Source organism: Bos indicus x Bos taurus, chromosome 9 (assembly GCF_003369695.1).
Source record: "Bos indicus x Bos taurus breed Angus x Brahman F1 hybrid chromosome 9, Bos_hybrid_MaternalHap_v2.0, whole genome shotgun sequence".
Lineage (NCBI taxonomy): Eukaryota > Metazoa > Chordata > Mammalia > Artiodactyla > Bovidae > Bos > Bos indicus x Bos taurus.
The window spans coordinates 59,781,229-59,806,991 of record NC_040084.1 but is presented as its reverse complement, the minus strand read 5'-3'; the positions used below and the strand labels follow the sequence as shown (position 1 = coordinate 59,806,991).

The 25,763-nt window shown below is 36.2% G+C and overlaps 1 protein-coding gene across 2 annotated transcripts in view; it reads right to left on the bottom strand.

The window, feature by feature from the left end:
- Positions 1 to 25,763, bottom strand: part of MAP3K7 (mitogen-activated protein kinase kinase kinase 7) — a 66,213-nt gene that overhangs the window by 13,926 nt on the left and 26,524 nt on the right. Inside the window, exons 7-13 of one of the 2 annotated variants that reach the window (XM_027551384.1) lie at positions 24,089 to 24,217; positions 21,964 to 22,094; positions 20,313 to 20,394; positions 17,442 to 17,572; positions 16,648 to 16,777; positions 14,015 to 14,095; positions 5,407 to 5,471 (exon numbers count right to left, since the gene is read on the bottom strand). In XM_027551384.1, the coding sequence (XP_027407185.1) occupies positions 5,407 to 5,471; positions 14,015 to 14,095; positions 16,648 to 16,777; positions 17,442 to 17,572; positions 20,313 to 20,394; positions 21,964 to 22,094; positions 24,089 to 24,217 (749 nt within the window). The remainder of the gene's footprint in view (positions 1 to 5,406; positions 5,472 to 14,014; positions 14,096 to 16,647; positions 16,778 to 17,441; positions 17,573 to 20,312; positions 20,395 to 21,963; positions 22,095 to 24,088; positions 24,218 to 25,763) is intronic. The other variant, XM_027551385.1, reaches the window with a different exon arrangement.

Here is a 25,763-nt window from a genome sequence, read left to right as displayed (position 1 = left end):
TTTTTATAGTAGCTGTTTAAAAAAAAAAAAATCACTGATGGCCATAAATGCTCTGAAAACTACTAAAACTCATTTAGGTTGCTCCTTCCTTCAAGACATTTACAATTTCCTTCAAGACATTTATAATTACTTTATTCTCAAAGAAACGGAAAAGTTTAATAAGAAATATAGAGAAACTTGACTTACCACAAGGACTGGCTATGAAAGTGGTTCAGAAATGCCACACAGCAATTTAAGGCAGCAAAAGAATACTAAGCCAAATTTAAACTGCAGGGCGAATGACCATCAGTAGACACGAACCCAAACTGGACTTGGACCAAAACTTATAAAAAGGAATTGGGAGTTATTTACAAACAAAAATAAAGCTTTGCTTTTTATGTTTCACCTGAAAGACTGGGAAAATATTTTCATAAGTTAAGAACCTACGGCCAGGGTTACTATTAGACTGACATCTGAAAGCTATTTAAAACCCTTAGGAATCATCTTAGTTGCTAAAATTATAGGAGTACAAAACAGAGATTAAATGTTGATTTATATGATATTTTTGTGAAGTAACATCTGAAGAGCATAAATATTCAAAAGAAATGGGTATCAGTAGGTAATGTGGATGTACAAGGGTACTTACCCCATGACGATAATCACAAATTAATTAAATCTATACATGAAAGGATGTACTAAAAATATTCTTTTTAATCCAAAATTATGGGCTCAATCTAATTCTGGCTTCACCACGGTTTATTACAAGACAAATTTTAGAATTTTATTTTTCTTATATGGTCTTTAAATTCTCCAATAGGAAGGTATACTATGAATAAGGAATTATTTAGGAAATATAATTATGTAGGCTTCTGATTTAGAGCTTGAACAGAAAATTATTATTATAGACAAAAGAAATAGTATGAAAAATTGTATTCCTTAACTAAATAATGACAATGTATGATAATACATCTTTTGATATGTGACAGAAGGCCTTTAAAGCAGATACTTTCTATAGTCTCTGTACAGAAGCTTCCCTTATGATACAGAAAGAAATGAATGCCAAAGGATTTTACATCTTTTCAAGTGGTAGTTTTATTTTTCTATAGTAATATAGTGAGAAAAAGTGGTAAGAGACCTGGGGGCAGGCATACAAGCATGTACCAAGCATCTACTGGTGTGTCTGGTACTTTCACATGTTGTAAGAACCCTGGGGGTTGGACATTATGGTCCCCACTGGTACATAATGTTGAAGCTCAGGGAAATGAAGGACTTGCTCAAAGCCACATATCAGGTCAGTAAAGGTAGATTCTTGAGTCCATATAAAAATTAGTATGTCTGGTTCTCTGAATAATCACAATTGTATCATACTGCAGCTGTAATTTGTCATTGACTGCAGCACCCTCCAGGAGAAATCTTGAAAACAGATCTATAAATTTATTATCAAGGAGGATTAGCCTTGCTCAAAAATACAGTACAGTAAAAACTGATAAACAGTATTTAAATAATTAGTGATGATGCAGACCAAATGAAGCCAAACACTTGAAACTGAAGGGGTCTGGAATTACTTTACCATGCGTTGCATTCAGTTTTATATGCAAGACAGCACGATAGAGTGTAGAGTTCGTGTGCTTTTGGAATCAGATCTGGATTCAAAACTTGATTATAGCAAATACTAGCCAGTGCCAAGGGAAGTAAGACTTAGGTAAGTTTCTCTAAGCCTCAGTCTATCTATCTGCAAAATGGGGAAAATAAAAAGTACCAAACTTTCAGGTTAAAATGTCAATAACATATATTAGAAGCCTGACAGTAAAGGCACAAAATGGGTGCACAATAAACAAAATGCAGTTGTTATTACTGAAGTTCTCCAGTTGATCTGGATGTAAGTCTGATCTGCCCAAACAAGCTCCTGGGAGACCGGGAGACTGGGCCTTCTTGGTCTGTCAATGTACCCTGGTCAAAGCCTACCACGAATGCACCTACCTGTAGTGGAGTGAGTTGGGTTTAGTATCTGTTGCTGCTGCTAAGTCGCTTCAGTCGTGTCTGACTCTGTGTGACCCCATAGACGGCAGCCCACCAGGCTCCCCCGTCCCTGGGATTCTCCAGGCAAAAATACTGGAGTGGGCTGCTATTTCCTTCTCCAAAGCATGAAAGTGAAAAGTGAAAGTGAAGTCGCTCAGTCATGTCTGACTCTTCGCGACCCCATGGACTGCAGCCTCCCAGGCTCCTCCACCCATGGGATTTTCCAGGCAAGAGTACTGGAGTGGGGTGCCACTGCCTTCTCCATTAGTATCTGTTGCAGTAAAGCAAAGCACTCTCCCCCAAGGCACTTTGGGGGTGTTTCAGTAAGGTTTTAGGGTGGCTCAGACGGTAAAGCATCTGTCTACAATGCGGGAGACCTGGGTTCGATCCCTGGGTCGGAAAGATTCTCTGGAGAAGGAAATGGCAACCCACTCCAGTAACTCTTGCCTAGAAAACCCTATGGACGGAGAAGCCTGGTGTCCATGGGGTCGCAAAGAGTTGGACACAACTGAGCGACTTCACTTTCACTTACTAGAGGATTTAGGCTTTTGGTGAGTGATTTGAAGGAGGCCACAAGGAAGGAGGGGTTCACTCTAGATTGGCTACTGTCAGAAAGCAGTGGCAATTCTACCAGGAGGGCAGAGCAGAGTAAGGGTAAAGCTGCTAACTAGTAGAACAGCAGCAGGCACTCATATCTGCCGTGAGAGGGCAGTGTTTGGTTTTCTGTGGGTGGCACAGTGATCTTGTTTTCCATCTGTGCTTAGACAACACTGTAAAATGGCCCTGTTTTGTCTCATTTTTCATGATCTCAGAGTCACTTTGTCTACTGGTGTTCTGAGATACTGTTTATTTCCAGCTTCTTACAACACCAAGGCTTTAGTATGAGATCAGTTCCTCGACATCAGGGGTGGCTTTTTTCTCAAATGGAGGCCAGATCCATTACATATGCTTAATGAGCTTCCTGAATTAATAAAAACCTCAGTTAATTTAAAAGTGAGATGTATGCTGTGTGGATTCAATCTTTTACATGAACATTACACAAGCACTTTTAATTAAGAAGCTTGCTATGTTCACATTCCTCCTCTCCATAGAAATGGCAGTATAAAAATTGCCAATTTTAGTTGACAGATGAAAACTTTAAATGATTTTATTAAGATCAATCTTGAATCAAGAGGCAAAGTAGAAACACCTATCCGATCACTTTCCTCTATGAGATATAATATTGAACTTCATCAGGAAACTCTCTTTTCCTCTGATGATTGTACTGGCTGGGCAAATACTTTTATGTTCTTTATCAATTTCCATGGCCAAAACAAACCAAAAAAACCCCTATGCATCTGTTTAATCACTGCTTAGCCAGACTTTAAAAACAACTATACCTTCAATTTTGAAAATCCAGATTTGCATACTTTTCCTCTCCAAATAATGTTATTTTCATGAGTAATTAGAAAGATTTAATGGTCATTTATCATAAATAACATTTTCAGGGGAAAACGTTTTCACAGCATATTAAGATTACTATTTGTCACTCTCATCCCTAACTGGATATTAGGCATTTTAAGGTTGTCATATGTAAGTAATCCTGAATGAGTGGATCAATTTTAACACTGGCTAGGCAATGGTTCTATAGAACCTGTTTCACAATGAATTTTACCACTGTATCAAATTCCCCCTTATTCTAAACCTTTGGAGTATTCAGTGACAGTTCATGCAAGTCTGCCTCAGTTCCAGTGTTTTACTATCTCATGTACACATAAATATACATGCAAATAGTAGTGATCAAAGTCTCAGGCCATACAGGATTTGTGAGCAAATAAGTAAGGCTTGGTATGGTGAGGTCAGTCCTGAAATACAGTGATGCCTTTATCCTAGAACACAGAGAAAAAGCACTGGCAGATGCTCCTGAGCTGTCTTAGAGCAAGCCTCTCATTCTTAATCAAAGGGAGAATACTTTGCTAGAGTTTTTCATAACTGGAATGTCAATGGCAATAGTAAACAGCATTAAAAAGGCTGAGTTCATCAAACCTTTAAGGGATCAAAGCGAATACCAGATGTCAAGCTATCTATTACTAAATGCCCTGATTAATGCTTGAAGTATTTGAGGGGGAGAGAGTGGGAAATTTCATTCAAAAGTTCTGAGATCTCTCAAAAGCAGATATACTGAAAAAGATGCTATTAAATTAATAAAATTAAGATTTAGGATCACTTAATATCATAATAAATTAGTATTATACATATTTATTTTATGCATATATGTGTGCATATGCATATAGCTGTACATATATGAATTTGAAGGTGTGTGTGGGCATTATGAGAAATATTTCCAGATATAAGTGAAGATCAAAGATATTATTTTTTAAATATCTCAAGAAGTTTCTGTTAGTTAAGTTAGTTGATGGCTAGAAAAGGCTTTCAAATTTTTATTAACAACTACAAAGAATCTCTAAAATTTCAAGCATGTTATAAAAAAGAAGTAATAATAAACACCTTTTAAGATGAAAAATACTAACACGTTTTACCAGAAATTAAATTGCATTGGTTTTAACACATAATCCTGTAATTTTTTATGCGGTATTTTTATCACTTCAGATGCATGCTACAGTATTAAAATTTATTTCGGCACAACTGAAAGCAAATCAACAACAAAACCTCATAATTAGTTCTCACTTCATTTTAAGAATATGATATAAATTATACATGTTAGGTATTGATGTAAATAATAAAAAAGGCAATGATTGCTACTTTATATACTTGGTTGGTTAAAACTCTGCACCTGTTCAATAATGGCTTAAACTGCAGCACTGTCTGGGACATCTTCAAAGAGGTAAAGGGAGTTTAGAAGAACATCCAGAAATACAAAGATGAAGAATAAAACCCTTAACAACTGGGACAGAAGCCCTGCTAGAGTTCATACATTTGCTTAGTAAATACTGGCTTAAGGATGTTTAAAAATGTAAATCTAGCGGATATGACAAAGTAAAAGATTAGTTAGAGTCCACCAGGTATATCAGTGCCTGTGACCCCAGAGAAGTGACATCTTTATTGGGGGAATACTTAATCTCTTTAGTAAAAAGGAGGTTAACACTAATGATATATTTTGGAGGACAGTGTTAATGACAAATTGTCCCAAGTACAAAACTGAATACTTCCTTATTAAAGCATGTATGAAAACCACATAATACACACATAGCACTACTGAATTAACCCGTCTCTGCTTAGATTCAAGTTAATAATGGCATTTATACTTTTTTCCCCTTACATATTTAAGTTGATGATAATGAATTTCTCCATTATTATTTTAGGTCAACTTATAAAACTTATTTTGCAGAGGATACATATTCCAGTTAATTTTTGATTTGTGCCCATCGCTCATCTTCAAAGACAGAGAATTCGAATATTAAGTCTTACCTGACCAGGATCTGTTCCAGTAACAGTCAAGTCTTGGATGGATCTACGTCTTGGCTGCCCGTTGCCTTTTAAAAAAATAATAAAAAATTAAAATACTGAAATCTATTCAGAGACAAGAAGGGTTTAACTGCTACAGTAGGAAGCTGGAATTTGTTGCTCCTTGGATCTACACAGAATGTGAGAAAAACAAGTGTGTTCATTGTTAAAAGAGAAAGAAAGATGTAAGGAAAGAAAGAGAAACCGCTATAGTATTTTAACTCAAAAGCTGCTGGCTTACAATAAAGTCTGTCCTAATACAATAACCACCCCTACCACACGAAGAGCTGCTGAATTCTCTTCCACCATCTTCTGTCATGTACTTAAATAGATGACTGCTTGGGGGCTGGGGCTGATGACGGCATCTATTTCAAGGGCCTTACGTTACAGTTTCTACAGCAAGACAGCTAGCAAGTTGTGAGCCATGACTGGCTTTAACCAACAGCAGTACCTTGTTCGTTTCAGAGCTTAAAAGGATGCTTAGGCTTGAATTTATTGCACTGAGTCACACTTACCTAATCCCATTAGTCTTTGTCAGAATCTAGTAATTTATTATTTGTGAACAACAACTCTTAATTCCTAGTGGAGATGAATGACTCTCATTCCGTTCTCAAATATACAGGTTGTTGAAATGGGCTAGTGTGTTAACCCTGCTTCAGGAACTTCCATGCTAAACATAACTGACTTAAAAACCAGTTTATGAAAGAACCAGACAAATCCAAGTCTTCAGCAACATCGGGTGAACAATAGCTTCACTCAGCACTTCTATTTGGGAATAGGGCTGTTTACACAGTTATTTTCTAAGATGAGAGATCAGCTGTCTAAAAGGAAACACCAAAATACTATGAGTAACAGCTGACACAATAGTCAAAATTCTTTTGACTCTGAAGACCGTATTATGTAATAGTGGGCAGCGCTCAGACCACATACTCTAATAGTTGTGGCCTGATCAGCCGACAGAATTCATTCTTAAAATTTTATATCTCCATAACCTTCACTATCTTATTTTAAACCAATATATCCTAGCATCTTAATCAAGGTGACCCTACTATTTTGTACATACACTAAAAGGACCTTACAACAGAAGAATAATGTTTAATGCAATAGTACGTGCAGTGAATATAAAAACTCAAATTTATAGCTATCCTCGAAAGTATAACTCTTTTGTATTTAAAGCTATGTTTTAGAATTCTTTGCATAATCTTAAAGTTACTTCACATTTCTTTTTATTCCAAGCTCCAACTTTCAATTACAAATTGACATAACAACAAACTGCACATTTATGGAATCAGGCACACTAAGATATTTCTCTGAAAACTTTTAATTATCCCCATTTTCCTGAGGACAAAAAGGATCCCCACTACCATGACTAATGAGCAATTTCAGGCACATTTCATTCAACACAATCATTCTAAAATTAGCTGAGATGAGACAGGCTTGTAAAAGTGTCTGGAATTCTCTTTTCAGATTAGCAACATTTGTGAATCTGGGGAACCACCCAGCACATGTGTCTGAAAATCATTACATCACCATTGCAATAACAACAAAGACAAGCTCTAAGGGAGAGGGGGTGGGGAGAAGGGGAGGAAAGGGGAATAAAAAGTTTTAAGTAGGGGAAAGGAGAACTGACAGTTAACAGATGCCATAAAATGAGAAATCTATAAGCTACAGCATGAGTCAAAAGCAAGCAATACTAGGCAATGCATTTTCATCAGCATAACCATGGCAGAAACCATCTGGCATACAGTTCAGACGAAGCAAAAAAGGATTGCAATCAACAAATACTTGTTGCTCCAATATTAAGTTTCAAGCCATAATTTAGAAATATGAATGTAAAAAACATCAAGCTCCTATTATCATAAATGAAAATTACTGAGTGTGTGCTCAGTAAATTTAGACTGACTCTGAATTTTTGGTAACTAAACACTAATTTAGAAACTCATTTACTTTACATTTTTTCATGATTCTTTAATATGTGCATACCTGTATTAAACACAGCAGTATAAAGGAAAAAAGTAGAAATAAGGGACAATATGATATCATATTGTCAATGCTTAATCAAAAAATATGGAAGTTATAAATGATGTCTTGAGTTTTTTAATCTGTAATGAATTTTGGAACGTTCAGGACTTCTGACAGGGAACAAAGGATATTTTAAAAAATAACTTTTCTAAGAGCAACAAAAGGAATTTACTATATCCCTAAGCCTGCCTTCTTCCCCATCCCTAAAAGGGTGGTTGGAACAGCAGCTTATAGGGCAATTGCTTTTACAACATAAACAAAATCCATCTCTCCAAAAAGCTGTTCTTTTTATGTATAACTGATTTCTTGAGCTGGTATTTGAAAGTCATCGGAGTCCTTCCAGAGACTGCTGGCTTAGGACCCAGAGAGTCATTCCTGTGGTTTTTCTTATCAGTTTCCTTACCTAAACTACTTACATTTTTCTAGGTTCCAATTTTCTAAAGACATTAATCATGTAAAAATCAACACATTTTCTTGGAGACATCTTTTAATCAAAATGTTGGAAATTTTGATATTTGTTAAGTTTTGAATATTAAAAATTATGGGACACTTATCCTTTTTATATTTTAAAAAGTGATCTTGGTAGACTACAATAAGGTGGAAAAAGACGACCAAAATATTTCCTGTAAAGTTATATGCACTTTCCTATTTCACCCTGTTTATTTAACTTACATGCAGAGTACATCATGAGAAATGCTGGCCTGGAAGAAACACAAGCTGGAATCAAGATTGCCGGGAGAAGTACCAATAACCTCAGATATGCAGATGACACCACCCTTATGGCAGATAGTGAAGAGGAACTCAAAAGCCTCTTGATGAAAGTGAAAGTGGAGAGTGAAAAAGTTGGCTTAAAGCTCAATATTCAGAAAACGAAGATCATGGCATCCGGTCCCACCACTTCCTGGGAAATAGATGGGGAAACAGTGGAAACAGTGTCAGACTTTATTTTTCTGGGCTCCAAAATCACTGCAGATGGTGACTGCAGCCATGAAATTAAAAGACGCTTACTCCTTGGAAGGAAAGTTATGACCAACCTAGATAGCATATTGAAAAGCAGAGACATTACTTTGCCAACAAAGGTTCGTCTAGTCAAGGCTATGGTATTTCCTGTGGTCATGTATGGATGTGAGAGTTGGACTGTGAAGAAGGCTGAGCCCCGAAGAATTGATGCTTTTGAACTGTGGTGTTGGAGAAGACTCTTGAGGGTCCCTTGGACTGCAAGGAGATCCAACCAGTCCACTCTGAAGGAGATCAGCCCTGGGATTTCTTTGGAGGGAATGATGCTAAAGCTGAAACTCCAGTACTTTGGCCACCTCATGCGAAAAGTTGACTCATTGGAAAAGACTCTGATGCTGGGAGGGATTGGGGGCAGGAGGAGAAGGGGACGACAGAGGATGAGATGGCTAGATGGCATCACTGACTCGATGGACGTGAGTCTGAGTGACCTCCGGGAGTTGGTGATGGACAGGGAGGCCTGGCGTGCTGCGATTCATGGGGTCGCAAAGAGTTGGACACGACTGAGCGACTGATCTGATCTGATCTGATTTAATTAGTCACAAATACAGAATTTTACTGAAGGAGTAGTGTCTGCAGTTGGCAGAAGCAGATGTAGTATATCTCAGAAGAGCTCTCCTCGGGCCTCTGTGTCCCTAAACAAAGGCAGGTGTTAATGACACTACAAAGGCAGGTGTTAATGACACTATCTGTGCAAGGTAAGAACTTGAGATCTGGAAAAGCTCAATTCTTTTACCTCACGGTCTCCTCATAATGATGCTGTGCTGCTTATCGCTTGGCACTTTTCATATTTTACTTAACTACTTATCACACTTTTGGTAAATAACCAATATACAATGGAGCTCAGTGTACCTGACTGAAATTTAAAGTGAATGAATAGTCATTAAATTTTTCTCAGTTAAGAGATCTAAATGCAGCTGAAACCATAAGGACGCCTAAAGTTTCTTTTCAGTTTCAAGAATATTATTAACAACAAATGTCAATTAAATTCACAGACCTGGACAAAAATATTTTATGTGTATTAAGACTGATTCAACAAAACACTTGCATATTCAGCCTTCTCTAGCAAATCCTTAAGACAGTACATAATGCTTTTTGGTCAAAGCGTTCTATCAGTTTAAAATGTTAAACCATCTTGAATTCCAGGCTTAGAAATAACAAAAGGTACACTAGAGTCTCACTGTTGAAGTTTCTCAAACAGAAGTACATGAAGGCAGTGCTTATCTGTAGAATGGAGGAGAAAAATTTCAAGTGTTTAAAATGAAACCAAGTATTGTAATTTAGTCTGAACTTAAAAAAGAAATTCAGAACCACTGAGTATGATATTATAGCAGTAGTATTAAAAACTATTTAAATATATTCTAGAAAACCCTACAGTTTAGCTCATTTTAAAAAGTTATCTTTTATAATATAATTACAACAGTTATTCAATATCAGTATTTGGAATAGTTTACTTTTGCAAATCATATGTTGGAAATTTATTTCATTTCATAATAGCAATCGATCTGGTATAAACTATGCATGAGGATTTTTTAACAACAGAAAGGGAGAAAGTACAGAAGACTTATGTTTCAATTAAATCTTTTGCAGGTGGTATGTATATATGTATCTGACAGTACTTTCATCCAATGGATTTCAAAATATATTATCATCACAGTTGACTTTCTTAAGTACTATAACTCTTCACACAAGGACTCCAGAGCAGGACTGCTGATCTCCCCTGATAATAGACACCAGAGCCATGAACAAAATATTTTTCAACTATTCAGTCTCTTGTTGTTTAGTTGCTAAGTTAAGTTGGACTCTTCTGCAGCTCCATGGACTGTAGCCCCCCAGGCCCCTCTGTCCATGGATTTTCCAGGCAAGAATACTGGAGTGAGTTACCATTTCCTTCTCCAGGGGATCTTCCCAATCCAGGAATTGAATCCACATCTCCTACTTTGGCAGGTGGATTCTTTACCACTAAGCTACCAGGGAAGCCGACTCAGTCTCTTACTCTATGAAACTGGAAAAGGTTGTTGTTCTTGTTGTGTAACTTTTGAACATTTTACCTGTTTAACTTTGACATGTGAAATTTTAAAAGAAATGTAAAATATAGGTATTCTTCTAACACCAGATCAAATGTTACTATCAAATGTATTACAGTTTCCCAATTCATAATCCCTATCTCATTTGAATATTTGAGATGAAGATGGAGGGAAAACAGACCCTTGGAAGCTTGGATAATAACAAAGCAAAATGTGGGAAAGTCAAGAAAATCCAAGTAAAAGAACGAAATAAACAAAAATCCATGTTTTTATCAAAATCTTAAAGGAAAAAACTTTAGAAAAATTTAAAGCAATCCAGTAATCTGCCACCCACTCTTTTTTCTCTAAATAAAAGAAACACAAAACGGATAAGAAAACTATAGATCAGATAGTTTCAATTATGGGTAAGAGATGTCTGCATTTACATTAACATTGCTTAGGTTGCACAGTTATTTGGCAGAACATTCTCTACAAATGAAGAGTTAGCAAAATGTCATACTGTACTGGCAATTGCTCTTATTATGTGTCTTGCTTGCTAAAAAGAAGCCAGATAGATTTACAGCCATTCTGTGGGCAGGGCAAAGTAGAAGGAAGACTTAACCAGAACAAAGTTGCCAATACCTCTTTCAGAGCCAGGCCCAAGGTAGCAAGGGTACAAAAAATTGTGTAGTTTGATCCACACAAGTCCTGAGGTATTAAAGGTCCACTTTTGCATGACCTGAGAGACTGTTAAACTGATGAACGCTGATGTTAGCCACAGACTGCTTGTTCTTCCTCATTTGTTGACGGCAGGGTATTTAACAGTTAAGTGTTGAAGAACAAGCAAAAAACAAGATTTAAATTTGTTGACCCATGACCAGGTTAGGCATTTTAGTCATTATAAAGATTGTATTAAAAAATTTTTTTTAGAGTAACAGTGCCTATTTAAAAACTTTTAAAACTTGGTAAAATTTTTAAAAATGCAAGAGGCAACACTTCAAAAATGATACATTTGTACACTGCTAATAAATACACATTAAAAACTTACTTGATGCTTAAAGGAGTACTCCTAATAAAAAGAGGCAGTTTATTCCAAGAGGTACATTAAACTCAGTACATTGCACTTGGCCAAAGGAAAGTATTATTGAAAATACTTATCCATAACAGACGAAAAATATAGTTTATATTTTAAAAATGCTTACAACTGGGATCCAATGCTAATTAATGCCAGTTTGGATATATCAAGAAGTGTCTGATCATATAACCACAGAATTTGTAGGGAATCAACCTCAAGTAAAAAAGTTCTAAAAGGTATTAAGAAATTTAGGGAATTAAATTTCATCCTTCTTTACAATTAAAATGGCCATGTAAGATAGTTGAGATACTCCCAAAGCACAGGTTATATCTTTTATGTTTAATTTAAAAATATAACCTAAGGATAAATTAATGGTTTGACTTTTATGTCCAATTATTTCATTTCCAGTGGTTGCAGCCTTTATTAAAAAAAGCGAAACTACTAGGTTAATGTTTAAATATCTGGGGAAAAAAACCCAACAAGAATATTTAATAAAATGTATTACTGAATACTATTTCCACTTAACAAGCATTGGTACTCTGGCAATTAGCAGCAGAATTAAGCTTTCCTGACCCCATAAGGATCCAATGTCATTAAAAAGTATCTCCTGGATGAAGAGCTCAGTTAAATTTAATACGAACCCTAAGTAGGAGCAGCACAGAATTACTCTAACTTCTGTGACTCAAACAAAACAAAAAAAATGGGTGTAATCTGGTGTCAGAAGATCTACGATGGGATCCTGGCTGTGTAACTCTGGGAAAACCATTCAACATCATTGGATCTTTTTCATCTGTAAAATGGCTGTTAAGCTGATGTACTTTAAACTACCTTACAGGCCACACAGCACATCTAACTAGGGTTTTTCAGCCCTGGCACTGCTGACACTTCAGGATGGGTAATCCTTGGCTGTGGGAGGCTGCCTGAGACACTCCAGACTGTTTACCAGCAACGCAGCTTCCGTCTACCATGTCAGTAGCACCTATTAGTTTTGACAATCATAAACGTTTCCAGACAGTGCCAAATGTCCCCTGGCAGGGTGTGGTGTGGTGCACACATTCACCCTGGCTCAGAACCTCTGAGAACGTTTTTCTCCTCTTTTTCCCTACTCATTATCACATACATCATTGGCTACTTCGCTATGTGTGGGTGTATCTGTTCTTTATGTTTACCCATAAGACCCAGATTAAGATTAGTGTGCCATTTGGCTCAATTTTTCTGATACTCTCAAACATTTAAGATAATCAGAGCTCAACAGTATGAATATTTAAACGTTGCTGCTTCTTCAGTTAGTGTATTATTCCTTTAAACTTGGTATCTCTCAGGGCAGAAGTAAAATGATCCTAAGTACTTTACTAATTTTGAAAGCAGCCCATGACTCAATAGAAGTATGCGAGGAATAAATTAACTGTATTCTCTGAAGGGCAACAATGAAAATGTAAAATAAACCACTTGAACCACCAAAGTAACAAAGAACTACACGAGAAATACGGTGGTTTTGTATCCATGGAATGGGCCCGAAGAACTGCTAAATGTGTTATACACATCTGTGATTTACAGATTTTACATGTATACTAGGTTCTGACCCACTGGGAGCTCAATAATGGGTCATTTCCATAATCGGCACATATTTATTAAACACAATGTGTGAGGTCTTGAGCCAGACACGGCGGCTGACGCCATCAATAATAAATAACAAAGACATAGTCTCTATCCTCAGGTTTCAGTTTACTGGAGGAGACAAGAACTACTAGGCATGGTGATTTAGATTCATCTATGAGATAATCACCATAAGAAATGAAAGCAATTTAACCTTATGAGACTTGTGGGAGTTAGGTATAAGAACATAATTTGCAAGAAGATCCTCCTAATAATACATAGGAATCTGAAGTGACCATAATTATTTGGCAAGATACCATGTAAAACAGCAAATCTCATTTAGCTTTTGTTTCTGTTTTCTAGGTTAAGGCAAAATAGTATTCAGCTACTCTTTTCTCAACTTTGTATTTTACTTGTTACCAACAGAAAGAGGCTGGGACAGAGTGCCAAGAGGGAGCCGCCAAGTTGCAATGAAGGAAGAAAAGGAGCCAAGGACAAGTATTTTTAAAGGATTGTTTCCTCTTTCTGCTAGGTGCAAAAAAGGTCTGGGTTCAGCTATTCCGCTCATTTAAAAGATGCGAGGAAGTTGGCAGAATTCTGGGCTGGTATGCCTCCTTTCATGAAAAGGCTTATTACTTTACCTTCTAGTTCATCCTCAATTTTGGAGATGTGAGGTTTCTGGCCAAGCTGGCTTCAGTGCAGATAAATGTGTACAGTTTATAATCTGTCTCCCTAAGGACTGCATGCAAGGTATCTATTTTCACATTCTATTAAATTGGAGCAAGAAGCATTTTATAAGTACTAGGAATCATTATTCCGGTTTTACAGCTATTAGACCAACCCAGGTGGTCCATGATACCTGCTATGACGGTCTCAGGGACATCCAGAATGTTGCCAAATGAAGCGGTTTTACGGTGGCCCCGTTTAGGCTTGGAAAAGGCTGCAAAAATACACACATACAGTATACATGCAAACAACCACAAATAGAAACACAGAAAACGGTGAACAAAAACAGAATACTTTTCATATAGTTGTGTTAATAACACTTCATGCAGGATGGCATGCAGAACTATCAAACCCTTTGTCCATGCTTACACAAGGCGTGATTAAGGAGCAAACAACTATCAATACATGATGTTTCACATACTGGCTTTAATTAGCAGGAAAAAAAAAAGGACAGAGACAAACAAAGCTGCAGGTAATGAGAAAGCTAGATTTCCAACACTTCACAGAAATAATCTAAATGCAACCACTGATGTGCAGTGAGGGTCTACAATGAAAGTGGGAAGAAAAGAGGAGTTAAAAAGAAATATGCTGCCATATTTGTTTTAATTAAACAAACACAGGAATATGTGTTCAATGAGGTGTTTCTTGAAGTGTGCTACAAAGTACAATTCAGTGATGATATGATAATTATTGAATCAAAGTATGAAATATATATGCTTTTATAATTATAAATGTTTAAACATACTTCTGATAAACTGAGTATTTATTGTAGTTTCCAAAGTTTAGGGTCTATTCCTGCTAAACCAGAATAGTTCTGAAAGGCTGGAAAATATGAACCTGTCAAAGTAAGACAATTCACCAACAAATGTTCAGCCCATCTGTTTTATTCACATTTAGGCAGAGAAAGGATAGGGTTATTTAAATATATGTGGTTACCTTTAATCTGGTGAAATATGACTTCTGTGAAGATTAATTATAAACCAGTACCTGACTAAAAAATTGACACTAGCAGATGTTAAAATTATTACTATTACAGTACAGAACACTTCCTGTTTTAAGGTAGCAATCACTATTTGGCAGCTCTAACTTGAATGATATTCCTGAAATGAAAAGGACTCCCAAAGTGTTAGGCTGCATTTCTGTATACACTGTTCATCAGACACTGTACTGTGACAGCCCCACTGCACACAGAAACACCTGTGACTCAAGTGACCTCCCTCCACTCAACTTGACTGTTTCTGAAGATTCCATTTATGTGGCAGAGACCAGCCAATCTCTTTTTTCCCCTTTTTTCTTACCAACAGAACCTCAACTATACTCAGGACAGCAATGTTCCCAGATAAAAGACTGCAGATGCCCTCTTCCCTTGGGTCCAAAGGGAGCCATCTGACCCTATTGCTACGGCCAATGACATAAACGTGGAAGTTGTTGGGAGGGACTTCTGTGAAAGCTTTTTGAAAAAGTAGCCCTTGCCCTAACTCCTGCTTCCTGATGCTGGGACTGTGGATGTGATGACTGGAACAGCCATTATGGAGCACAAAGTCACCTTCTGGATGAAAGCCACACAATAGGGATTGTAACACAGAGAGACGGAAGAAACCCAGTCACCAAAGATTGAGGCGCCTACCTCCAGATTTGTGTGTGAAAAGAAGTTTTGTGTTAAAGACACTGTTATTTTGGATATTCTATAATATCTAACTGACTCTAATGCTAACTGATAAATAAGTGACCAAGATTAGTTGAAGACAAGAAGAGTTAGGATGGTCCTCTGGACAACTTCTTTCTTAAAAGAACTTCACACAAAATGAAAATATTCTTTTTAGAAAGAAACCAAAACAATCTTAAAACAAAACAAAATCCCACAAAACCTGGTTAGCTAAGTTAAAAAAAATATGCTAATACATTAGGGAATATACTTGTATATACATATGTAGTTTAAAAGATTAGAGGTAAATACACAAAAATTCTGTGTTTATTTTTTTAGTGGGACAATTATGGAAGACTAGGTTTTTTAAATTTATATTTCTACATTTTCCACAATAGAAATGTATTTATAATCAGTTCCTCTCCACCTCTAGGGAAATCAGAAAGAAAACAATTTAACCCACCATTACTAAATGAACCTGCTTAGAAAAGAAGGTTAGAAGTCCACTAAGGTAACAAAACATGTAATTATTTTTGTGCTGACCAGTCTTTCCACAGTTAATCATTTTAAGTACTGACAAAATGGAAGAGAAATACTAGCTTTTTCCAGATCAAATTACTATGATCTTTTATTTTACAATTAAAAGAATTAATCACAAACTTAGCTACTTTTGCCACTGAAAGGAGTAGCAGCAGACAGTAAGGCCAAATCATATTTTGATCTGGAGCACATTTTTCTGCTAAATTCAAAACAAAACATTTGCTATTATTTGAGTTCAGCACAAAACTCTAGTAGAATCACTCAAAATCCTCCTAAAACATCCTAGTATTGGCTAAATTTCAATTTCTCATTTAGATTTTCAGCTCATATTGAGCTGAATTATATTTGATAAAAATCTGTAATAAGAAATTAAATTTTATAATGCTAATAATTTTACAAATCATGCTTGGTTTATCTGGAATTTGAGATGCTTTCTGCTAGAAGCATAGGAAGTATATTGTAAATCAACTTCCTGCTTTAAAAAAATTTAGGACACACACAAAAAAGCCCCTGACATTCCCATGACTGAAACAACTGAAACTACATCTTCGTTCCTCTTCAGACTGTTACTTCCTTTTTACCTGTGGTTGCAGCAATCCTGGCTTCTATTTCAGACATATCGGCACTCATCCTCTTGCCTTCAGAGGTTGGGGGCAAGCTCTCCACGCTGCTCCCACGAGAAGCTCCCAAACTCAAACGCCCAGATTCACTCTGTTAAAAACATAGGTCAATTTGAATTACTGAAGCTCTTTATATTTACAAATCCTGGGCAGCTAGAAGAAGGGAGATACCAACTGGGATTTTTATGGGTTCTGTTCTGAAAGAAATGGAATACCTTCAGGGAAAGAGAACTGTAGGAGTGAGGAAGAACAAGCTGCAGACACTGGCCTTTAGGAAAAGGTGATCATTAGAGCTGGGAGTTCAATGTCCCAATTATTAGTTATCCTAAATGCCTCAAGGAAGACGAATAAAATCACTCCTTAAAATACTGAAAAACCAGTAACAGCAAAAATATAATAAATCTGGAAACATGAAATGATGGATCTAGAAGAACGCCTTTAACCAGGTAGTACAGCCAAGAAATGTCCATTTTATACTTGTAACCATCAACTGTTCAAGTTAGGTATCATCGTAAGGAAGATATGCACAAATGTCAAAGGCAGCAATCATCAGATGGGAGAACAATTAATTATAAAGAATTTCAGGAGAATCTCATTACACATCTCTACTCTTAAGCCTGTCTGTCTGCTTCAGGAACAAGATTCAGAACTTGTATAGTGGAAGAAGGCAAACAATACTTGTTAGTATAATGTTTAGGACTTCATGACTACTGGTAAGGTTACCAAAAGATTTTACTTTTAATAACAAAACAAACCTGTTGTTTTGCCTGGTTTTTCAACAATTTTGATTCTAAGCGTTTAATTGTATCATTTGTGGCAGGAACTTGTTCCATGTTAGTGTCACTTTTATTACTGGTGTTTGTAGAAGCGATGTCCATGAAGGAGCCTAGGAAAGCAAAAATATTTATGACAATAGGCTAGGAATAATACAAATGCTTCATTCAATAAAATGTAACTTAAATTCTTTTCTAAACTAGCAAGATATAAATAGAAATAAGACTTTTCAAGCTAATGAAGATACCCAAACAAACCCATTTTAAATGATATTTCAGGATAGCACAAAAGGGAATCAAAGTGCCTAAACAGTTTTCTAATAGTCAAAGTCCAATTAAACTTTATAATGCTAATAATTTTACAAATCATGCTTGGTTTATCTGGAATTTGAGATGCTTCCTGCTAGAAGCTTAAGAAGTATATTATAAATCAACTTGATTTAGAATCAAGAATGACTACGATTCTTAGCTTGAGAGAAAGAAATGGCTATTAATCAAGATGGAAAAGACTGTGGAAGGACTGAGTCGGAAGGGAGCTCAGTTAGGAAAATGGTAATTTTGAGCTCATAGCAGGTGTCAGTCAAGTAGCTGGATATGTGAGTATGGAGTTTGAATTTGGGATGGAGCAAAAATATTGGCGTATACATGTATACTGGATGAGATTACTAAGGAAATGAGTTTAGACCAACAAAGAGGTCAAATGACTAAGCCCTGGGCACTCTGACATTTATAGGTTGGGAAGATGAAGAATAACCAGCACAGGAAACCATGAAAACAAGTGACCAGAAATGTAAGATGAAGCCCAGGCTAGTATGGTATCCTGGAGACCAACTCAAAGTGCTGAAAACAGTAGACAGTAACAAACTGTGTCAAAGGCTACTGAGAATCAAAAAAGATGAGAACTGAAAATCCTTCATTTAGATTTAGTAATGTGAAGATAACTGGTGACCTTGACAAGAGCAATTCTAGAGTAGTGGTACAATAAAAGCTTGAATGGAGTGAGCACAAGAGAGAATGGCAAGAGAGAAGCCAGAGAAATGCAAATACAGACTTTAACAGTCCCCGCCTTATCCACAGGGGATGCATTCTAAGAGCTCCAGTGGATGCCTGCAACCTCAGGCAGGACTCAGCCCTTGCATACTGTGTTTCTTCTTATACATATATTCCTACGATAAACTTTAATTTATAAATTAGGCACAGTAAGAGATTAACAAGAGTAACTAAAAATAAAACAGAACTAACAATATACTGTAATAAAAGTTACATGAATGATGTCTCTCTCTCTCAACATATCTTACTGTACAAATTTAATACCTTTCTCTAACTAAGCACTTATCCTGCACTACGGCTGTTAACTTTTGCAGTTTGAAGCATGACAGCAAAACAGGCACAGATTTCTTTTTCCTTCATGATTTCATGGATAGAAGTTCTTAATGCAGATCTTAGCAATCTCATCCAGCATAGGATTTTTTTTTCCCTAATTAAAGTTGAGAATTTTCACCTTTTCAGTTAGAGGGAGCACTTTCCAGCTTCTCTTTGGCATATCAGAATTGCCAGCATCACTACTTGTGTGCTTTGGGGCCATTACTAAATAAAATTAGGGTCCCATGAACACAAGCACTGTGATACCTTGACACGTGACGTGACAACCAACAGGGCTGCTAAGTGACAAATGGATAGGATACACTGAATAAAAGGACGTCCATAGGATGGAGCGCGATTTCATCGTGCTGCTCAAGATGGCTGCAATCTAAAACCTATGAATTATTTCATTCTGGAATTTTTCATTTAGTATTTCTGGATCACAGTTGACCACGGGTAACTGAAACTGCAGAAAGTAAAACTGTGGACAAGGGGGGACTACTGTATATATACTCAGGGAATGATCCCAGCACAAAGGCTAAAACTGGTGATGCAAGAGACAGGAAGAATTGCTGGAGAGCAGATGGGATCTGATGCACAAGGGGACAGGCTTGCCTCTGGCTATGAGCATGGACAGTTCAGCATGGGAACAGAAGAGCGTGCAGAGCAGAGGGGCAGACTCAGGCAGGTGGGCGCATGGAGAGGGGGAGTTTGTGGCAGCTGTCTTTTGATCACAGAGAAACGGTAAAGAAGGTCAGCTGAGAGTAAGGAGTGGCAAGCAAATGTTTTTAGAGAAATTCACTTTAGAATTCAGAGCATCTCAGAAAGACTTTCAGTAAAATTGGAACCAGTTTAAATATAATTTTTTTGGAGGCAGGGGAAATAGACCAGTAAAAATAAAATTTTAAGAATGCATTAAGTATATGTGTACATACACACCTATGCCTTTTAGTTTTAATCAAACTAATAAATGTTCATAATACCATATATTTTGAGAAGTAAAATTTTTCTGAGTATTACTTCTACTATTTTTTTTGATGACCACAAACTATGGAACTGAGGAACTCTGAACTAAAACACAGATTCTTAAATGAATGTCTCTATGAATTCTTCTACAAAGATCAAGAAGTAGGGTGCTCATGATACAGGAACTATACTGTTTTATATATATATTTATAATAATTTTGATACTATTTGATCTAGCTGTATCTGTGTAAGAATTATTTTTCAAGAATGGCATCCACAGAAATATAATATCCAGTCTTTTTAGACACAACTGTGTAAGAATTTCAAAACTTGGAAGTGGGTTTTCAATTAACTAACCCTGGGTACCTGCATGAAGAATGATGCACCTGAAAATTCAAATTGCAATCATATTAAAGGAATAAATTAAAATGCAAAAAGGGACATCAGTCATTGCTTCTTGATTATCACTTCACAGGAAGAGAGACACAAACATTTAGCTTATTACGTTCCAATCTATCCATTTACCTGTACTGGTAGCAGAGTTGCTCTGTCCTTCATCTGAATACTGACAAGGATATTGTAACGGCTCATCTGCTCCTGGAAAGTACTATATATAAAAAAGTAAATAACAATTTAAAATTTCTTTAATACAAATCAAATCATGTGAAAATTAAAGAGTATGTTTGAATTACTTCCTTGCTGAGATCTGAATGCAGCAAAAACGCTGCTTTATTTTCACTAAGGCATATATGGAAATTTGTAGATACAAAGATGTGCTAACTCTTCTGAATTTCAACTGTTATCAATGCCATGTATCTACCTACACAGAGCCTAGATAATCTTGAAGAAAACAGCCAATATTCCTCTAGAGGAACATATGAAATACAGTAGTATCATTCCTCATAATTACATGAGACATTACTCATGTTCTCATAGCAGTGATGCAAATCTCTAAAGTGTTGAAATGACCTAGTCTGACAACAGAGATGGTATGCCATGGAATAATTTGTTAGACATTTTAAATATCAAGGATAGATTATGAATGTCACTCTATGAACCAGAGGTAAAATACTGGATATATCTGCTGGATAAAAATTAGAATTTAGGGAGAAAAAAGAGAAATGTTTTCTTCTCAAATTAGACAAAGCACAGATAGGCACAATCAAAATCTGAATAATTTATATAATCCAAAGTTTTAAGGTATTTGATTATGGAGACCAAGCTGTTTTCTCTACTTTTTAATTTTTACTGAGTTGTTTTCTTATGAGTGTATCTTTAGGTCCCAGGATTCTACATACAGCTATTCTCCAATATGAAATTAAGCTTTAATAAGATGAGTTTAAGCTGCTGTGCCTAACTTATTTTCAATAGAATGAACAAATTAATTATGTGGCCATTTAGGAAATCACTTAATCTATATTCAAAGAGACTGAAAGATTCTTCTGCTTAGCAAATTTTCTGAAATTCAGGCACTTTTCACATTTCCAAGTCAAGGTACTACTTGATAGATTTGTTAGTGCATAAAAAACCAGAGGCCTAGATTGATTTAAATAATTCTAACAAAAGTGTTTGATTTATAGACTGGGAAATTCTAATAATTATTTAAAATGATTCTTCTAAATTCTAAAATTCTACAGATCCTAGAAAAAAGTTTAACTTTTTAATGGCAAGTGGAAAGCTGAAAATATACAATGAAAACCAAAAGGTAAAAATCACTTAAATAAAAGTGTCTGGGAATGTAGCCTCTCTAGTGTGCTACATAAATGACTGCTTGATAAAGATTTGTACTCAAGAAAATTTATAACTCAGCAACAATTAGAGTCATAAAATACCCAAGCCATGTAAAGGCTTTAGAGATCATCTAATTCAACTTCTCTCACATTACAGATAAGGCAACAGGCCGAGTAACAAATAAATCTACCAAGTTAAGCAGAAGGAAAAAAGCATGTTCAGAGACCTAGTCTAGCCATCTTTCCATTATAAAGAACTAGATTTTTTTTCCCAAAATGTTTTCTCCTCTGATTATGTGAGTAATGATACCCATTCTAAAGTGGAAAATACAAAAAAGTATAAAACAAAAAAAAAATAATGATATCCCTTTACTTTAAAATCTCATTAAAACTCAGTATATATAAAAGTCCCTTAATCCCAAAGCCCCTCAAAAGAAGGATTATACCCGCATCAAGTGAGTCATTATTTTCACAATTTCCTCCATTGAAGGGCGCTGAGAAGGATCTTTAGACCAACAACGAGTCATCAGGCTCTCAATGGGCTTAGGTAAATTTTTGATCAGTGGTGGTCGAGTACCTGCAATTAAAAATTACAGGAGGGGAGAAAAGAATGTATTTACTCAAAGAATAGTATAAGTTTCTAACATGGTATTTATTTTCTAAATCAAGATTTTTTTAGGAGGAATAAAAGTACATTTATTTTGTCCTTTAGGTAAACATTGCATTTTCATAAAGGGGAATCTACACCTTTTGAGAAACCAAATTAAAATTTTCACATGCATTATGACTGAGAGTTAATAATAGTTCATTTACTATAAACACTCTTTTAACAAATAGTTAACAGCTTAATGTGTGAATGGTAACTCAAGGTAATCATATCTGACCTGTATTTTCAGATTTATCATAAAAATTTCAAATCTGTTTGAAAAATCATCTTCCATATATCAAAAGTCATCAACCATAGTTGATATATTACATAGTATTACACTCACTGACTTCTAAACGGTTCTTTTGTGGGAGGCAGGCCTTACAGTAGCTGTGAGTCAGTCATTTCACAAGCTGAAAACTGCCAACTTTTGTGTAATTTAATAAGACTAATATCACTAGCAAGATCCCTAACTTAAAAGAAGGGCTAGATTATAATGAAATCTTTGTAAATTTACCAATTAATAAGTTAGTTCTTTTATTTCTTACTTCACTGACATTCAATTTTACTGACACATGACAGAAAAAGAAAACACCATCCTGGTCAATGCTCTAGCATTCTCCATAACCACAGAAAAGGTAGCACAATGAACCGGAAATTGGCAAACACACACGATTACTCCAATGACTCCTTGACATGTCGATGAATGACCAAAACAGTGGGGCAGATATTTGTTCTATCACATGTGGAATAGTGTGTCAAAAATGCCATTAATCAGAGTAATTATAATCAAGAGATAGAAATTAAACAACAGAGAAGGACAGCAAAAGTTAAAAGATTCAGCAATTTCCTTTCAAGAAGTATATTTTCCCAAAGGAACTGCAAAGTAAATTGATTAATGAAGGAGATGTATTCTAGTATCATGAGTGGTTAGAAACATTGTAATTAGAGGTATAAAGGGATTAGGAGGGATGCAAGGACATTGTGTCCATAAATGAATATAACTTAAAAATATGGACATTTGAGTCAGAAACATCAGATCTAATCTCAGCAACACCACTTACTAACCCTGTGCTGCTGCTGCTGCTAAGTCGCTTCAGTCGTGTCCGACTCTGTACGACCCCGTACACGGCAGCCCACTAGGCTCCCCCATCCCTGGGATTCTCCAGGCAAGAATACTGGAGTGGGTTGCCATTTCCTTCTCCAATGCATGAAAGTGAAAAGTGAAAGTGAAGTCGCTCAGTCATGCCCCGACTCTTAGCAACCCCATGGACTGCAGCCTACCAGGCTCCTTTGTCCATGGGATTTTCCAGGCAATAGTACTGGAGTGGGTTACCATTGCCTTCTCCACTAAACCTGTGACCCTAGGCAAATTACTTAGCTTCTCTAGGTCTCAGCTTCCGAATAAGGAAAGCTGTAAAATGGGACATAACAGCACTCACGTCATAAAGATGAATGAGAAGCTAAAAAGCAAGACTATGTGATGCACTTCGTATTTTGCCTTTATGAATAGCTTAAGTAACAACTCTTACTGAATATGCTTTGCTTTCTCTCCTCAGTGAGACACTGCTTCTTCAAGAGAAAAAAGCAATAGCTCCCTAATTATCTTAACCATGTGAGAAATTTTTTTTCCCCACAGCGTCCAGTCCAGCGCGTCCCTGTCTGCTGGAGAGAGGCAACGAGGCAGCTGGCTCTGGCTGTCTACTGATGGCCTCTTCCGCACGGGCACAGCCAGCAGACCTCAGCTTTGTCCAGAGCCAGGACTGCCCCAGCTCTGCTCGATCTTGGTGTCAGGGCAGGTAGGGCTTGAGACTGGTTACAAGAAATCGTATACTTTAATACTGGGTATAAATGGTCTTCTTTGGGGGAGAAACAATTTCCAAATAAGAAATATACAAAATATACTGACGAAAAACTTCACAAACCGTTATGAACAGCCCACATGATACGGAAAGCCGGGCCACCAATTTCATCAAAGGGTTTCCGACGTGTTATCACTTCCCAAAGGATAATACCCCAGCTGAAGACATCACATTTTTCACTGTAATTGCTACCTAGAAAAAAAAGGTAGTAAAATTTCAAGACTTTTCCCCACATGACTTACAGAAGTAATGGCTTTCATAAATTTTAAGAATAAGCATCACGTACAAAAACAAGAGAATGCCACAGGTAGGGCTGAGAAACTTTCTGAAGACCTCAAGTCTTTGCAATAAATATATTTTTAAAAGGAGTTAAGTATTAAAATTGTACTCAAAAACTTACTCTATCATGTATAAAATAGGTAACTAGCAGGAAGCTGCCATGTAACACAGGGATCCCAGCATGGCACTCTGTGATGACCTGGACTTGGAGTCGGGGGTCGGGGAGGGAGGCTCAGAAGGAAGGGGGAATACACACACACACACACATATATATGTATAGTTATGACTGATTTGCATTGATGTACAGCAGAGACCACCACACTGTAAAGCAATTATCATCCAGTAAAGAGAAAAACAAACAAACAAACCCCACTTTAGAAAGTTAGTTATTTTCTACCTTCTTGTCAAGAAATGTCGACCTTATCTTTTATTTAAACATATTTTCTCTGGGGCAGAGAATTAAAACAACTTGTACATTCCTTTATGTAATTTCTTACTCCTTTCTGGAATTTCTTAACCTTAAAATTTTCTTCTCCCATTCTCTTGATGGAAAACACTATCAAAGCAGAAGAAATTTCTAATCTAGTGTGAAGATTCTTTTTTTCCAAAATATCTGGTGAGATAAATTATTAACTTGCAAACTTAAAAGTAAGTTGTAAGCAGGAAAACTACAAATACCAAATTTACAGTAGTTGATTTATGCAGCAAAATGCACATAATTATAAGTTGGTTGGTCAATCAGCTGATAAACAAACAAACAAAACCCTAAAACCCATGAACAACCCACTGTAAGAATGATCAGTTATTACAACAGTAGCTACGGATGTACTTTGCAGGCACTGGGCACTATAAACCAGACAATGACATTACAATCTGATCTGAACCACAGGTGCTGACATCTTTCAGAAATGAAGAAATCTGCATAGCCTAATAGTCTGAGTTTTGTTTCTCTAAACAATTAAGAGTAACTTTTATTTCTGGGTTCTTCTGTAAAAACAAATCTTTCTGCTCTCCACACTACAGTAATAACTGTGCTATTTTAACTCAAAGAAAGTCACATTAAATAAATAATTTCAAAACAATGCCAATTATGTGTATTCTACACACGAACTTAAAACAAGTGGCATTATTTAACCTTATATAATTTAACGCTGGCTTGTTCACAAACTTTTTAACTGAACTTTGTGGCAAAATAGCTCCACTCAAGGGACCAGCTATAGAGCAAATTTCTTTCTCTTGGTGGCTAAAAACAAAGAACAAAAAACTTTAAATTCATCAAAAATAAAAGTCAAAATCAGAATTCGATTATTGAATGTTTCTGAGTTTCATGGGCTTTCATACCTTCTAATGTATGAATCACATGTCTTCAGTTCAAATTTTCTCAATTGTTTAAAAGACAATTGATGTTTTTATACAGAAACCTCATATGCAATTTATGGATCACTCTTTTAAAACTTGA